Here is a 17017-nt window from a genome sequence, read left to right on the forward strand (position 1 = left end):
TTGGGTGGAAAGCCCCTGTCAATAGCTATTGCTTTTAAATAATTTAGTTCTTCCTCAAGGGCTAGTTTGGAGGAGCAAACTTGAAGAGCACGGAAAACATAGGAATAAAATGAAGCTAACTTTTGTTTAGTCGGATGACATGATTTAAAGTGTGGTGGAAGGCAAACCGATGAAGGTTTACGGTAAACCGTAGTACTGAAGTTGGATGTGTTACGTGTGACCAGAATGTCGAGAAACGGAAGAGAATTGCAAGTCTCAAGTTCAAAATTGAACTGAATAGCAGGATCAATAGCATTCATTGTTGAAAGAACTTTATTTAAATCATCTTTATTACCTTCAAACAGAGTAAAAGTATTGTCTACGTAGCGGAACCATGCCGGGAAGTTTAAAGTTTCAAACAATTTTGATTCATAATAATGCATGTAGATATCAGCCAGGATGGGACTGAGGGGGCTTCCCATGGCTAATCCCTCCGTTTGCTTGTAATATTTATTTTGGAAAACAAAATGTGTTTGTTTCAAACAGAGTTGAGTGAGAGAAATTAGTTCATCAATTTCGATGCAAGAGAAATGAAATTCGCGAAGTCTGGTTTCTAGACATCTTAATGCACCCTCCACTGGGACATTGGTGAATAATGATTTTACATCAAGTTTCAGATTCACAGAAAGAAATGATTAGGCATCTTATCGCTCATAATGTGAAATTCAATAATAAACATTTGAAACCAAATCTAACTGCGAGAGAAAGAGCTACATTGCGTGAAATTCATTCTAACCCGGATATTATTATTTCAAAAGCCGACAAAGGTGGCCAGATAGTCGTCATGGATAGGAACACTTACATCGATGGTGTCACTAAACTCTTGAACGGAGGACCATGTAATCCGATCCCTAAAAATCCTTCATCTTCGGACTTGTCAAAAATAAAAACTGCGATCAAATCTTCGCAAATCATTTCAGGCAACTTAAAACATTCACTTATCCCATCTGCTGCGAATTGTGCCAGATTATATGCTCTTCCCAAAATTCATAAAAGTGGTATTCCTTTCCGCCCTATTGTATCAAATTTAGGTACTGCCTCGTATCCATTAGCTAAATATTTAGTTTCTAGATTTTCAACTCTATTAGACAATAACATTTACACCATAAAAAATTCAATAGAGTTTGTAAAAAAAGTTAAAAACATTTCTCCTAGTAATTTACTCATGGTTTCTTTCGATGTAAAATCATTATTCACCAATGTCCCAGTGGAGGGTGCATTAAGATGTCTAGAAACCAGACTTCGCGAATTTCATTTCTCTTGCATCGAAATTGATGAACTAATTTCTCACACTCAACTCTGTTTGAAACAAACACATTTTGTTTTCCAAAATAAATATTACAAGCAAACTGAGGGATTAGCCATGGGAAGCCCCTCAGTCCCATCTTGGCTGATATCTACATGCATTATTATGAATCAAAATTGTTTGAAACTTTAAACTTCCCGGCATGGTTCCGCTACGTAGACGATACTTTTACTCTGTTTGAAAGTAATAAAGATGATTTAAATAAAGTTCTTTCAACAATGAATTCTATTGATCCTGCTATTCAGTTCACTTTTGAACTTGAGACTTGCAATTCTCTTCCGTTTCTCGACATTCTGGTCACACGTAACACATCCAACTTCAGTACTACGGTTTACCGTAAACCTTCATCGGTTTGCCTTCCACCACACTTTAAATCATGTCATCCGACTAAACAAAAGTTAGCTTCATTTTATTCCTATGTTTTCCGTGCTCTTCAAGTTTGCTCCTCCAAACTAGCCCTTGAGGAAGAACTAAATTATTTAAAAGCAATAGCTATTGACAGGGGCTTTCCACCCAACATTATTAATCAAGCAGTTAAAAAATTCTCATCTCAACACACTAAAAGGCACACTCTTGTTTTAGGAGATTATAAAAATTCTGTTGTCATTCCCTTCTTTCCATCAATTAGCTATAAAGTTGCACATATTTTGCAGAAATTTAACTTTCGGGTTGTTTATTCTCCCATCAATATAATTCCGAGTTCCATACTCAAGGACCCCATTCCGGATATGAATTCCTGGGGTTATTTATAGGATTCCTTCCCAGTGTGATTTAATTTACATTGGCCAAACTAAGAGAGCCTTAAAATTTCGCGTCAAGGAACATGAGGCATATGTTAGAAAAAAGGAAACACAGAAGTCTTCTGTTGCTCAACATTGTTGGTCCGAAAACCACACTTTCACTTTTTCTGCTGCCAAAATTATTCAAAACACATCTTCCATTGGAGAACTGGATTTTCTAGAGGCATTTCACATTCATAAAAATCTTTCTGTTCTAGTTAACGATCCTAATTCCAATCCAAATTTGCCTTCGGCCTTTAAAGAAATTATGTTTTAGTTCTGGTTTCACCAACAGATGGCGCCACTTGCTTATTCTTGTCCAGGCTTTCTTATCTTATCTAATCATTATTTCCTATCTTGTTCATTTGCGGTTTTGCAGCTGAAGATGTGGTTCGGTAAAACCATCGAAACTAGTCCTGTGAAAATTTTGTAAATACAACGCTGATTTTTGTTGTTTGACTTCTGAATTAGTATTTTCTCGGCGTGTTATTGTGTCTTAAGCATACATATATAGTAAATATGTATTCATCTTCGATACATGTAAAAATTTAACACAATTGCTATATTTTAACAACTATTTATTAAAATCTTCGACTTTAACTAATACGTTTTAATTAAAATTTCAATGCTACAGTTAGACCTTTTTAATTTATAATGAATAATAAAATTATAATATTTTTCAAAATATGTGGGGTTATAATAATAAATTTAAATCAGCTTTTTTTGTAGTTAATATTAGTATGTATGTATGCTGCATAAATAAAAATGGTTTTCCAAATCATAAAAAGGTTTTAAATTCCTACAAGATTAAGAAGGAAATTAAATTTAGAGAAAGAATTAAATTTAAAGAAATTTATTCGTCTACCGTAACATTATTATTAATTATTTTACAAATATAAATAACTACAAAATGTTGTTTACTGATTTGCAGTAGAAGAGTCGCAAATGTTTATTTGCTGAAAACTACAGTTCGTTTCCTTAACAGAAATTGCAACAGCATTAAATCAGGAAGAAGGAGAATAATGAGATTATTTTTACCTTCAGCAGGCAGCTCTAATTGATGGAAAGCTGTGCCACGGATTCTATGGGCGTTCACTCTTTCAGTTGCATTCGAAGGTACAGGTGGCACTAACAGCTCAAGGGCCTTCGTAAATTAGACATAAAACAATGAAAGAAACTTGTGGCATGCTTAATTTACTACAAGCAATGAAATAATAAAGCAGTAAGAATTTTTTTTTTCAATTTTAAAAGTAATAATGTAACTGTGATTTGAGATTTATTCAATAAAATTTGAATTTGTTGAACTTTTTGGTTTAATGAAATTCGGCTCACTGAGAAAATTAGCATTAATTAAATTTCTTCTATGGAAAACGGTCAGTTTAATTTGTTGAAAATTTTGAAATACCGAAGTTTGAATAATCAAAGTTGTACAATAAATACTTTTAGCCACCAGATAACGTGTATACTACGATATAAATTTGTCAAAAAATAAGATGTGTATTCGATTTGATTCTGTTGTTAATACTTTCAAGAATTAAGCAAATTTTTATAACATGAATAAGGAACATTTATTATAGTATTGTAAATACTCACAGTTTTTCGATGGCTGTATACAGGATTTGGATCACGAACCTTCTAATGCTAGTATTAACCACTTACATTACGACAGCTGGCATTGAAGTAATTACAATGTCCCTTACACGTTTCCGAATTTAAAGGACGACTTGTAAAGACACGAGACCCATTCAACCAAATGGTGATGAATTATTGTTCATAATATTTTAGCTCTGTCGCCCCTTAGAGACTATTAAGTTTCTCGAAGCCAGCGAACTTGAAAAGTTAACTTTGTCTTCCTCGGGGCTCGAAATACGGATCTTCCACTCGATAGCTGGAAGTGAAACTTTTAAACACTAAAAGAACACATATGAGAGGACACAAAAATTTTTTAGTCTTATCTAAATAATGGCATGGAGTAATTATGCTTAGATAAATGCACATAATGCAATAAAAAAGAAATCATAAAAAAAAATATTAGAGCTTATTTGAAGAAACTGAATTTCATAACTACGAAGTTTCATAGACATCTGATTTTCCTCAATGAAAATAACTGTTTAATAAATATGCCATTAATAAAAATCCGAGAAACAAACTCATGAAACAGAGGTACGGTTTAATTAAATTAGAAGTGCTTTCGGCATTTCACTTTACAGAATTATTCTTAATTCAAAAACTCATCACAAGAAAATTACGCAAACTGATATTTAATTTTATTATACAGAAATAGAGGACCTTATACGTTTCTGAATATAACATATATATCACATGATCAACTTTTCCTAGAAATTTCACAAATGTTCAGTCAACTTTTGATGCTGAAAACGCCCATATAAGCCAATTCGTCCAATACGGTGACGGTATCCTACATACTGGAGAAGAAAGGAGACAGAAATATAGTATTCTTGACAAATTCCAACAAAACCCGTGATAATGGGATTATTCCGAATACCAGAATGATCACCGCAATAGCATGTCATCTCTTCAAAGTGTGCTTCTTATCCTTCTGAATGGCAAACTTTGGATTGAAATACTCTTTCAAATTATGTCTATCGTTGAGACAAATTAAACTGAGAAAGTTTCCTAAATGAACTTGGTACTGGTCTCTGTGGTCCAAATGGTCTTAGACACTGTTTTAGTCAGTCTGACACTGTTTTTATTTAGTTGTAACATGTGCAACTGTTTAAGTAAATGGCAGAATATCAATAACTTCCGACAACTTATTGATATTCTGTCGTTTCGATAAACATAGATGCACTCAGCTTTCATGAAAAATGTAAAAATAACAATAATCACTTTTATTATTATTATTTAAACCTTAATGAGCTCAGTTTTATTTCCGTGCTTGAAAATTTCGTATTCGTAGTTAAGTTTATTTGTCATGAAAATTTTAAATATTTCAACGACTTATAAATAACAATCCATTGTTTCTTATGCTGCAAATAAATGGAGGACGGACACCAGGAAAAAAATTAGATCAAAACATGTTCCACAGATTTATACTAGCTATAAAAAAGCTTAAATATGATTAATTTGCTTGCATTTTCTTTTACTTTTATATTGTTCATATTCTTTGCTACCATGATATACCATCTACGTCTTCTGTTATATGAGAGAGAGAACTAGAAAAATAAAGAAGAGAAAAAATGCATAACGCCAGCTAAAAGTAGAAAATGCAGAAATCAAAAATCAAGAATACCCTTTATTACAGAGGACGTCGGTATAGCGAAGTACGTGAGTGGCAGGAAATATTGGGCCAGTATACTGAATCTCATTCACGGTGTGTGATGCAGCTAATAGAAAATTCTCAAAAATGTTTTGATCTCTGTCAGCTTGTAGTGCCCACTGAGCCTGACTGACAAGCCTGGTAGCCCAGGCAAAACCTATTAGAATCCAGTGTCTCTAATTTTCTTCAACGAAATAGGTGTCACCGATAAGAAATTATGCATCGTATCAAAGTAACTTCATTATTCAACGTTTTTTATTCAAATTTTTTCTAAGAAAAGTACTTTTTAGGCCTTGTTTTCATGGTTTCAGTTTAGTAAGCGTTGCATGAAATATAAATTTACATGGCTTAAACCAAGGTATCTTTTTTCCTTTCCCTGAAAACAATTGGAAAAGAAAGAAGAATCTAAAAGAGTTCTCCCTGATTCTTTAGTAAACTTTTAAAAATCTGACCAAATGAATGCAATAAAACATTTTATCTGTTTAATAATGAAATACAGGAAGGGCAATTATAATTAAAACATTTACTTTTAGTGTCTTTGAAATGTGAAAGGAATCCTTTCTTTTCATGAGTTGTCTTGGGATATTTAAATCCTGTGCTTCTTAAAAATTAGTTCTGAGTTGGATTAAAAAAATCTTGTCATTTTCTCATTATAAATCCTTATTATAACCTAATAAATAATCTATAATTTTAAATAAAAATCTATTAAAGCTCTTTTTCATAATTAATTTCGAAGTTATTAGCTAATCGTTAAATGAAATAAAAAGGGCTTCTGTATACAGAAAGTACAATATTCTAATGAAAAAATTTCAGTTTAAATGGGTTATTTTTAAATCTAATTTTTTCAGTCCAATTTGTAACAGGTTTACTTACAGGTTTTACATTATATTATCTTTTATGTAAAAGGACTGCCTATTTTAATTACCATATCTTAACGATTTATCTTTAAAATCTAGAATATTCTTTAAATTTTCAAAATAAAAAAAAAATATTTATGTATTCAAAACTTCTGCTTCAAATCAAACTAGTTATTACAAAATGAACCTAATTTCGTGGTAATCAATTTGGTTAATTAGTAACTAAGTTTCAAGAAGTCCTGGAGGTTCCCTTGAACTTGGAGACTAAGGGTATGGTTCCGTTTGCTTCTGTGGAAATCAGAACATGGAAGTCCGTATTTTATTTAACAGTAGACCAAGAAGTCAATAAAATGAAATTATCGAAAGCTTTTATGCCTTAGTTAAATCACATATAAATTTATTGTTTATTTTTTACTTCTAATAATTTTACTTCATGCGTCATTCTTTAATAAAATATGTTACTAAAATATTCATTACTGGAAAGAAATAAATAATAATAATTTCTTCTTTCTCAAAATGGAGATATTAGGCTCTATGCTTCACATGACTCTTGATGTCAGTGTTCCCAAGCATGTGTCGATGGAATTAGTCTGCTAAAGTCTGCTTTCATGTACATTTTCGCGGATTATTTCACTCGGGCTGTTTCTCTTTCGTTTATTTTGAATTACAAAAGTTTAAAAGTAATTTCTTACCTAAAGTTCCTTACTCCGCAATATATTAATATTGAATTTAAATGCAATGTTAAGGTGTATTGCAACCCTGTTTAACATGTTTACATTTTTGTTTAATTTTTTTATTTATGATTTAAATGCATTGAATTATACATATACTGAAATCACTAATTAATTCCAGCTTTTGTAAAACAATATAACAGAGCAGGAAGAAAACCAAGCATACCCTTGAAGAATCCTCAATGCATTTATGCAGATTTCGGAGATGAAGATGACAAGCAGCCCGTCCAGAATAGAGGCTAGAAAATAGGAAGACGTTATAATTAACAATTTCTTGTAATGTGAAAAAATAATGCATGAAGCTTTCTGTAAGTTGATCAGACATGTTTCCAAACGCTTTTGGTCTTCTTCGGAAGTGATCGTGCACGTTGACAGAAGTAACTGATATTTCCAGAAGTTGTTACCCCTCCAGGTGTCGTTGTATTTAGAACTGTTCAGAGGTAATTTAGTTTAAGGAAAGTACAACAAATGAAAATAGCATATAGCAAAATAGTTCCAAAAATGCAACAAGAAGGTGAATTAGGTACACCTCACTTCTGAAGAATGGTGAATCGTCGAAAGCACTATCATCCAAAATTTGTACTGCGAATTCAAAACCTTGGATTGAAATCTCAAACCCATATTGTGAGCTAAAACTCAAAATAATCTGCTTTGAAATGATTGTCTAGTTCTTTAATCTTCTTTTTAAATTTCCCGATAAGATATGCAAACATCCTTGAAATTTTTTCTTAGCTTCCATCAGAATGGCTAGTATGGCTTCCATAATAAATTTTTGGCCTTTTCGAAGGCTCCACAAAAAGGCGTCATTATTTTAGTATAAATTTTTCCAAACATTAGCCCAAAATATTTCTTAAGAAATGTAAAATCTTCGATTCTATTGAGCTCTTTAAAATTTTTCTATGACAGTTATAAAATATAATTAAAGTAAATCAAAACAATTTCACTCAAAATTTTTAAAAAATGCTTTGGTACATAGGTTAAAATTAGTAAAAATTATGAAAGCTCTCAGGAAAAGTACAACAGCATAAATTTTTGCTTGGCGCTCAGCAGTAGCGTATTAAAGAAACAAATTATGCTCACTTTTCCAACTTCCGCTCAACTCCGTCAGATAAAAGAGCAATGAATAAAGAAAATTAGTCTGTTGACTACTTTTGAGATCCTCTCAGTGGTACTAAAACTTATTTTCTCAATTGTTTTACTCAATCAGGATAAAATTTTAATGATGAAAAGACTGAAATGCCATTTATAATATTTTTATTATAAAACTGAAACTTCTTTTCTCAACTATTTCACTCAATCGGGAGGAAAATTTAATGATGAAAAGAGCACTGAAACTCCATTTATAATATTTTTATCAAAATTATTATTTAACTGAAAGCTTAATCATAGACTCAATGTTATGCAACAACACTGAATACAGTTTGGAGATGACGATTAAGAGAAGAAAATAGTGTGAAATATAGGTTTGAAATTCAGTACCAAAGCAAATGTCACAATCTCGTGTCGTGCAGTACCAGCCCCGTAATCGAATGTTACATGCTTTCTCTTTTATTGAGCATGATTATGCTAATAAAGTGATTTAAAACATGGTCAACGGATTTTCCTGCAATGACATTATACTGGTGGCTGTTCAGTGATTCTCGTCTTGACATGTGATGCTGTAGCCTTTGAAGAATAATTCTTTCCAGAACTTCACGAGTGCGGGTAATAAACAGATTGGCCTGCGTGGTGATGCTACATTGGGGTTCTTCTGCTCTTCTAAATAGGACTACTTCTGAAATATTTGCACTGGCAGGAAAATGTCTCACCCTCCAGCATGCCGTAATATAAGAGAACAAAAGTGCAGGATGAGTGTTAAATGTTGCGTGAATAATATTATGTCATTATCTATGCCGTCTGAATAATATTATGTAATATTATTCAGACGGCAATTATATTATATAATATTATTCAGATATTAATTAATATTCTGGCCCAGGAGCTTTAGTAGTATTCAGAGCTTTGATAACACTGCTGAGTTCCTTTTCTGTCGAAAATGGCTCTGAATCTGGCAAATTGAACTGAAAATATTGGGAGACATTAAGTCTAATTTCTTTCTGTGCCGGAGTGCCGTCAACTACGGTGTCTTATTTGAAAATTCTTTTAAGAATGCTGGCAGTAACTTGTATGGTGGAGTTTGTGACATTTTGAATTGTGGCGGCGAGGCTGGTTGGCTTGAACACTTTGTCATGTGCGATTTTAAAGTTGGCACCATATTTTTTAAGCGCTGTGGTACAGAAGTTTTGCCATGAGGCACGTTTGGCTTTGTTAAAGTGGCGCTTATAGGCCGCCCTATACTTTTTAAAAGTCATGGCCAGGATAGCTATTTCCTCAGGAATGTAGCATTTTTGCATTTGGCGGCTTAGGGCGCGTACTTTGCTGCTTTCGATTGTCAGTTGATTGTTTCATCACGGTGTTTTACTTCAGGTAAAATTTTTGCAGCGTTTTAAAACTTGGTCACACACTGAGTGAACACTGGTCATACACTGATATTTATAAGGCTATCATGAAGCTCGTCTAACTCTAATCTATTATTGCAGTTGTTGCACTGTGGTACCAGGCTTTATACATGTGGAGCTAGAGCATTGCCGAAGCAACGGAAATTAATTAATTTTGTCTTCCATTTAGTTTTAGTGACTTGCTGTGAGTCTTTGTATACTCCGAACTCGATGAAACAATGATCACTGAGCGAGGATTCTTCTCTCACTGTTGATCATAACGCTTTTGTTAAAGGTGAAGTGTCATTAGCATCAACAACTTACCCTCTCTATTGTGTGTACCACCTACGATGTATGACTATGCACTGATAAGGTACCACAGCCCATTGCACTACCAAACCTTCCGGGCGTATCAAATGTTAGTTTCCAGAATAACGCATAGTTTCGCAAAGCTAGCATCAACAAGCATTCTTTGCAAATTGTCTAGTGGTTCTTTGGTTATTTAGATCCTGAGATCTCGTGTACTTCAAAAATTTCGGAGTATAATTGGTCGTTGAGGGAATGCTGTCCATTGTTATTGCAGTAAAGATGAACAGATATATTTTGATCAATATTATGTAGCGTAAATTATTTAAGACAAAACTTGAGCATTCATTCCCTTAGTAGCAGCCGACATAATGATTAATGACTCAAAATAGAGCCTCTATTATTTATTAAACCTTATATTGTTTAAAATTATTTTTTCCAGACTATGTTTTTATATCTGTAGGCTAAGTTTTGCTTTATTTAAAGCATTTTTCCCATACTGCTGCGTTTTTGCTAGAAAACAGCATAACATAAAAATTTTAAGAAATTTAAAAAGCAAAGCAATATGCCCTGAATCAAAGGGGTAAAAATAAAATATAAACAAAAAGATAGATAAGCACTTAAACTAATTTTAAATAATTTATACATATCCTACTCTACCTGTATAGATTGGGACACATGCGAATAGCAAGACTGTAGGCATTCAATGCTGATCTATAATCTCCTTTTTTAAACATAGATCTAAAACAAAGAAAATAGTTAGGAAAAAACAGAATCAAAGGCTTTTCAGAATCAGTGGAAAATGAGACCACGGGATGTGTTCTAAACTATATCGAAATCTCTCTATATCAAAATGTTTGCCGTAGACTATATATAATAACAATAAAGTATATAAATATCAAATAATAAAGTATGTTATTAAAGTAGGTAAAGCATTTTTAATTACACATTAAGTAGGTAGTATTTAATTAATCTACACATTAAGTAGGTAATTTTTTTAATTCCATTATTCTATAATACTTACTTTGCTTTAGCTTTTAACCAGTCTGGATTTTTTTCTTCAGGTGATAGATCTTTACAGTCAAGTTCTAAACTTTTCGATGCTTCAGCTTGCTTCTCTAACCACTGACAATGAAACTAAATTCTCAGTAAATGGATCTGTTAATGCTTATTCAACAATTAAAAATAATAGCATGTAAATTATCAGTCATAGGAAAGGTCCGGGAATTAGCCGAATAACTAAGTAAATATGTTTAACTTTATTTTTATTGGTAACAGAAAACTATATTATCTACACGAGTTTCTGTTACGTTATTTTAAATTTATGAGAATATGTGGAAATATTTATCTTGCATGTACGAGAAGATACCTAAAAATAACAAGAATTAACAATGCAAAATAACAAGAATTATTTTTAGACAATTATAATGTACTTTATACTTGCATGTTTTAATCCCTTTCGAAGTATTTTTACCAGTATCAGTACACTTTCCGCAGCATATTACTCGCTGCTGAAAACAGAAATAGTTATGGAACTCTTGATATAAAATATTATTGAAGGATGCAACGTATTTTCTTTCAACTCATCCACATCACTGAACTGTTATTTTTTATTCACTGAGCTTCTTTTTAAGAATTATCTTTAGGCATGAAAAAAAGTTGCACTAAACGACAACTTAACGTAAAGTTTAAATTAAAAATTGTCATAAAAAACACGTCGACCTGGCTCTTACAGAAGCTGAAATTAACAGAAAGAAACGTCTGCTAATTTGCAGGCACAATAAGAGCTTCTTGCGTTCAAAGCCAACTGAAGGTAATTCACAAACAGAAAAGGCCTAATTTAAACACTGGCACCACCTGACTAATCACTCGCGAAGAATCACGGTTAGCAAATGTTTACTGGCAAACTAGTGACAAGAGTAAGAATTCAGAGTAGAGTCAGCTTGATCCACCAAATGCTGTCTTACGAACTTTAAAACTAACTGTTTTTCGTATTTTAAACTAATTTGCATTCTGGTAAAAGTTCACGTAAATAGAAGCATTGAATAACAAAAATGATAACACTATTGGTTAATTAAATTAAAATCCTACAAATGTATCACCTTTAAAGACCTGCTGAAGCATAGCAAATTCATTTCTCTCAACAGAAAAGAAAATTTCATCCACACTTTTCGTTCTTCCGAGGACGAACCACTCCACTCATGTTGGTACAACTTAGCAGACAGGCATAGAAAATCCTAAGCTTGATTTTGGTTTTATTTGATTAAGGCAAAGCACAATAAGACTATCTGCTTAAGGGGAGGGATGCCTCCATGGAAGTATTTCCGAGGGAAATTGGCTTATACACGCGTTGCACATGGGAAAGCCCCGAAAATGCCCAACCCTATGTTAAGAATATCCAGTGTCATGATCCGTGATTAAGAAATATTTGCACACAGTATTGTCATTCCGATAGTTTTTGCCTGCCCCTACGTACGTACATATTGTAATGCAAAAAACGTTATGCATAATGCCATATTTCCCATAATGAAGCACCGAAAAATATTTACTGTCCAGAAAAGTCACCAGTATTCAACAAAATGTTAAATACAAGGTCTGCTAAATTTTATCCATTTCATTGATGATGCCTTTAATCCCCAGCGATACGTTGTTCTTCCATATCATCCTGTTCGAAAATAAGCCAGTTATGTTCCCTACTGGATATGCCACCAAACTGGCCATTTTGTTAATTAGTCAAAAATTCTAAATTCTCATCTTCCCTCGGTAAGAAAATGAGGAAAATGTTTTTTGAATTATCAATCGATCTTAGCTAAATATTCTATAAGATGTTAGTACAGTCATTTAAAACTAACTTTTTAAAATTCACTGGAATACTTTTTAGGGCGTATTTGCCTTCAGATTTCCTGATTTATAGGTTACTAATTTCTGATTTGAAATAACATTAAGAACTTGTTCCTGCTTTTGGAATATTTATCAGCCATGCTTTCAATGAAGACAGCTACCTTGTTACATATACATTATCATGAAACTTATTACCTCGTACCTACATCTGTTACATTACCTGCGTCATCAATAGAAATTATTTCTAGACTTTAGAGTTTTCATCTTTAAAATGCGAAAATACTGATATATGTGAAGGCCTTCCTGTCTTTTGAAACTTTTTTTGGGGGGGTGGGGGATATTATTAACGACTTTTGAGGGGTGCACAATAATATTTAACATCAAATGGTATATAAAAAAATTAATCTGCAAAGTTTTTCTTAGAGGGTTTTTTTTATTTATTTTTTTCCCTCGTTTAACATTTCATTAAAAAATTTTAAAAAAGAAATGGATTTCTAAAGTTGATTATAAATTAGAAATGTAAGTCATTCTTAAATATAATTACTAATGAATTCTTCTGAATTTTAGAATTAAATCAAACATCTGTTTTTAGATATCTAAAGCTACTTCTTTGTTAACATTTTTATAAAGATGATGGTTTCGTTTTAAAAAAAAGAGGGGTATTATTTCTAAATGTGCAAACGAATTAATTTATACTGATCATAACAAAAAAAAAATTGTTTCTTCGAGAAATATTTTCAGTACATGTAAATAAATTAAGTACTATCACATTGTTAAGAGAAATATTCGGGAAGGAAAATGTGAACAAGAGCAGAGTAAGATTTACAATAAATTAATTTCACAAAAAGAAATTAGTGCGTAGTTATAAATTCACGTACTTTTTTCCATTTAGGATTTTGTACGTATAATTGCTTCACTAGATGTGATGAATACGGAAAAAAGAAGTTGTTGGTTTCACCGTGAAAAATTTGTTAGCTCTCTCCGCAACGAAATCTGTTTTTTTTTTTTTTTTTTTTTTTTTTTTTTTTTTTTTTTTTTTTTGTAATCATATTCAAAAGTGTGTCAGATAGATATTTATTATCTACCAACTTGTATCCGCCTCCATATGAATTCTAATAAGGAAGGCAAGTAATGACGGCGCTGCTTGTGTAAGGATACCGCTTTCGAAATATGTTAAAATTGAAATAAAAAAATCTGATGTGTACACCACATGACTTCCTTGTACGGAATATTAAATTATACGCATTTTTCCTTGCATTTCATTTAACTTATTAGATTGAATTAAACCTACTTCGTCGACAGTGCATAAACCACAATAGAATAAATGCATTTTTTTAAATTCACTTTGTTTACCATAGCGACACTCTGGCGCTAGGTTTACTTAACAGTATTATATTTCGTTCATATTATAACTCAGAATGCACAAAATTTATATCATTTAAAGAATTATCTAATCGTTGCCACATGTTCTATTCAAATACTATAACAAAGCTAGAACGATGTATAAAAGAAATTAAGCAAACAAAACGAAAAAGAAACAGTTTTTCACAGACGATTGAGTATTTCTCATTCAATTAATTCAGTTTTCACTTCGCGACAAGGCAAAAATACATAAAAACTCAAAATATCTGTATTAAAAATTACGAAGTAAATCTTAAATACTTATTTCCTCGAAAAAATTCCAGAAAGGATTAAGCATGATTTAATTCGCAATAATAAATGAAGGCGTTATATTTGTGTTGCGAAGCTTAGTCTCTCTAGATTGGCAACAAATCTACAATTCTGCTGTTTCAAATGTAAACAAATATGTCCGCCATGTTATTTAAAACTTAACCGCACTTAAACAGCTTTTAAATTGTTGATAATTGTACAAATATTGCTTCCAGAATTACGAAAGGCATAAAAACTTTAACCGGAAGATAAAAACAACATAATTCAATCATTTTTAAAGCAAAAAATGTACAATTTACAAACATATAAGAGTAAAGAAACTGAGATCACTGAGCCGGATAACAGAGTGGATATATTTATAAATATATTTATATACGTTTGGCGCGGCCGATTGAAACCAAAATACGAGGTGCACATCGATGTTATAGTAGTCTTATATGCAAAATTTCAACGTTCTGAGGCTACTCGTTTTTGAGTTATGCGAGATACGTACGTACGCAAGCACGTACGTACATACGTTCGTACAGACGCCACGAAAAATTCTCTTCAGAATTCATTTTAAAGCAGTTTTTAGTTTTTTTGGAGGAAAAGAGTCTTTTATTCTGTCCTTACGTATAGATATCACGCAAAAACATCGTTAAATTGCATTCGAAAGCGCTCTAAGTGGATATTTTCGTTGAAATATGCTGCCTGAAGCTTTTCGCGATTACGATACTTCCTTTTTACTTCGTACAAGGCAGTAAAAAGAAGTCAACTCCATCAAAAAAAATTTTTTAAAGGAAGAAAAATTTGTAGAAAGATCCAGAATACTGCTAAATTTTCGCAAAGAATCCAAGCCCCAACTAATATTTTTAGTTAATATCGCAGAATACCGGATAACAAACAAGTACCAAACCATAAATTACATTTATATTTATAATAAATTTAACTGTAGAGACGGCTGTATTATTTTGAAAGTGCATCTCATGCGATTCACACAAAAATGAGCAGAGAAACTCATGTTTTATACAAATACCTCATTCTCTTCAGCTTCCATTGATTCCCTAGCAGCTGTTGGGAAAACCCGAGGTGTAAAACTCACTGTGATATGAGCACTCTTCCTGGGCGGAGGCATATTCTGTAATTTTTGCATGGCTTCTTTTCTGAAATTAGTAAAATTTGAGTTAGTTTTTAAATTTTTTTTCACGATTCATAAAATCTGACAAGAGTAACAAACTATATTGTACGTGTTTAGCATCTATAATAATTTTAGAGTACTCCGAGTATTTCTGAATCAAATGTACCCTCAAATTGTTATTTACTCGAAAATAGCGCTAAAACATTAAACATTTACTCTTTCTATAAACCCCGCAAACATGATCTCTCATTGATATTTCAGCAAACCATATGTATGCTTGCTGACAGAAATTTGAGAATCTGACAAGAAGTCTAGAAGCTGATCAATTTATAGATACTTTTAAAACCAGCAAATGTTGCGAACCTCCCAACCATGATACCTTGGTATAAACCGATTTCTTTGTATAATAAGACGGTATAGTGATTAAGGGAGCCGACTGCGATATCAAAAGGCCCGTGTTCGAATCCTGGAGAAGGCATGAATGTAAATTGTCTGTTGCCTCATGAGAGGTAACGTTGGCCGCCTATTAGGTGTCTCCATAATATAATGACCGCAACTTCTGGCCTTAGCAGTGACTAAAGCCTAAAAATGGCTAGTGCCGGCCATTAAAAACTTTGTACAATTAAGTACAATCTATTAGAATTATAATCAGACTTTTTCACTGTGGGACTCTCGAGAATGCGTACATCTTTAATTTGTTAAAAATGCTAACTGTGAAACATGCAAAAAAATAACTTTCTATTTTGGAAAAGGAAAAAAAAATCAGTTGACAGTGAGGCTTTTCCTGTGTTGCAACTCTTGCAAAGATCTGATGGATGAGTGACGTCATCTCGAACTATGAACTCTTACTTAGAGATCGCACGAGAACTCGGAACGGAGAAGTCGCACGCTGCGTCGTGCCAAAATTAAAACCCTTTTCATTATGCAAATATTCTGTAACCCGTTTGCGTCTTCATTAAATATGTTTGTGTAAAGAATGCATTTATCATTTATGGATTATTCCCTTCAAGATTTTGCAAATATAGATGCACAGAAAAGATCAATATTAACCAGTGCCCCTGGCAGAACCTATTTGGACAAGGTAAGCAGTTTTGTTTTACCTTGATTAATTAGTTAGAAGTGTAAAACACTAACGATAACGATAATAATAAATAATAATATTGTGGCGTCATAACGTGGGGCCACTGGGTTGAATTTGAACTGAAATTTAATATATTTTGCTTTAAAAATAAAAGCAAATATAAAACAAAAACATGGATTTAGAAAATTTAAAAAAGAAACTATCTACTATAAGAGCAGTAGTTGCGAGGCTGATAAATAAGATAGAAACAGAAATTGCTAATGAGGGGGATAACAATGTAATTGAAGAAACGGTTACTCAGTTAATTAGTAAAGAAAAAGAACAAATATTAGCGTATATTGGTATTGAAACTTTAATTAATGTAACAAATTTAGAATATGAAATAATGTCTAGAGAAGAGTATAAAAGTAAAATTATTGTTTGGAAATCGCGCGCGGAAAGATATTTAGATACTAATCCACATAGCGCTAATTCTGCTTCATGTAGAACTGTCACGGAATCTCAAAACAGAATTAAACTCCCCAAATTGCCC

The 17017-nt window shown here is 32.4% G+C and overlaps 1 protein-coding gene across 1 annotated transcript in view; it reads right to left on the minus strand.

Moving 5' to 3' along the window:
* The window catches only part of LOC118195694 (dynein axonemal assembly factor 4-like), a 76438-nt gene that overhangs the window by 33950 nt on the left and 25471 nt on the right, over positions 1 to 17017 (minus strand). The window contains exons 5-9 of the mRNA XM_085827081.1: positions 15303 to 15429; positions 10800 to 10900; positions 10436 to 10516; positions 7159 to 7231; positions 3163 to 3268 (exon numbers count right to left, since the gene is read on the minus strand). Of these exons, the coding sequence (XP_085683207.1) occupies positions 3163 to 3268; positions 7159 to 7231; positions 10436 to 10516; positions 10800 to 10900; positions 15303 to 15429 (488 nt within the window). The remainder of the gene's footprint in view (positions 1 to 3162; positions 3269 to 7158; positions 7232 to 10435; positions 10517 to 10799; positions 10901 to 15302; positions 15430 to 17017) is intronic.

Source organism: Stegodyphus dumicola, chromosome 1 (genome assembly GCF_044657685.1).
Source record: "Stegodyphus dumicola isolate Sdum_Otavi_A_Nest chromosome 1, ASM4465768v1".
Classification (NCBI taxonomy): domain Eukaryota; kingdom Metazoa; phylum Arthropoda; class Arachnida; order Araneae; family Eresidae; genus Stegodyphus; species Stegodyphus dumicola.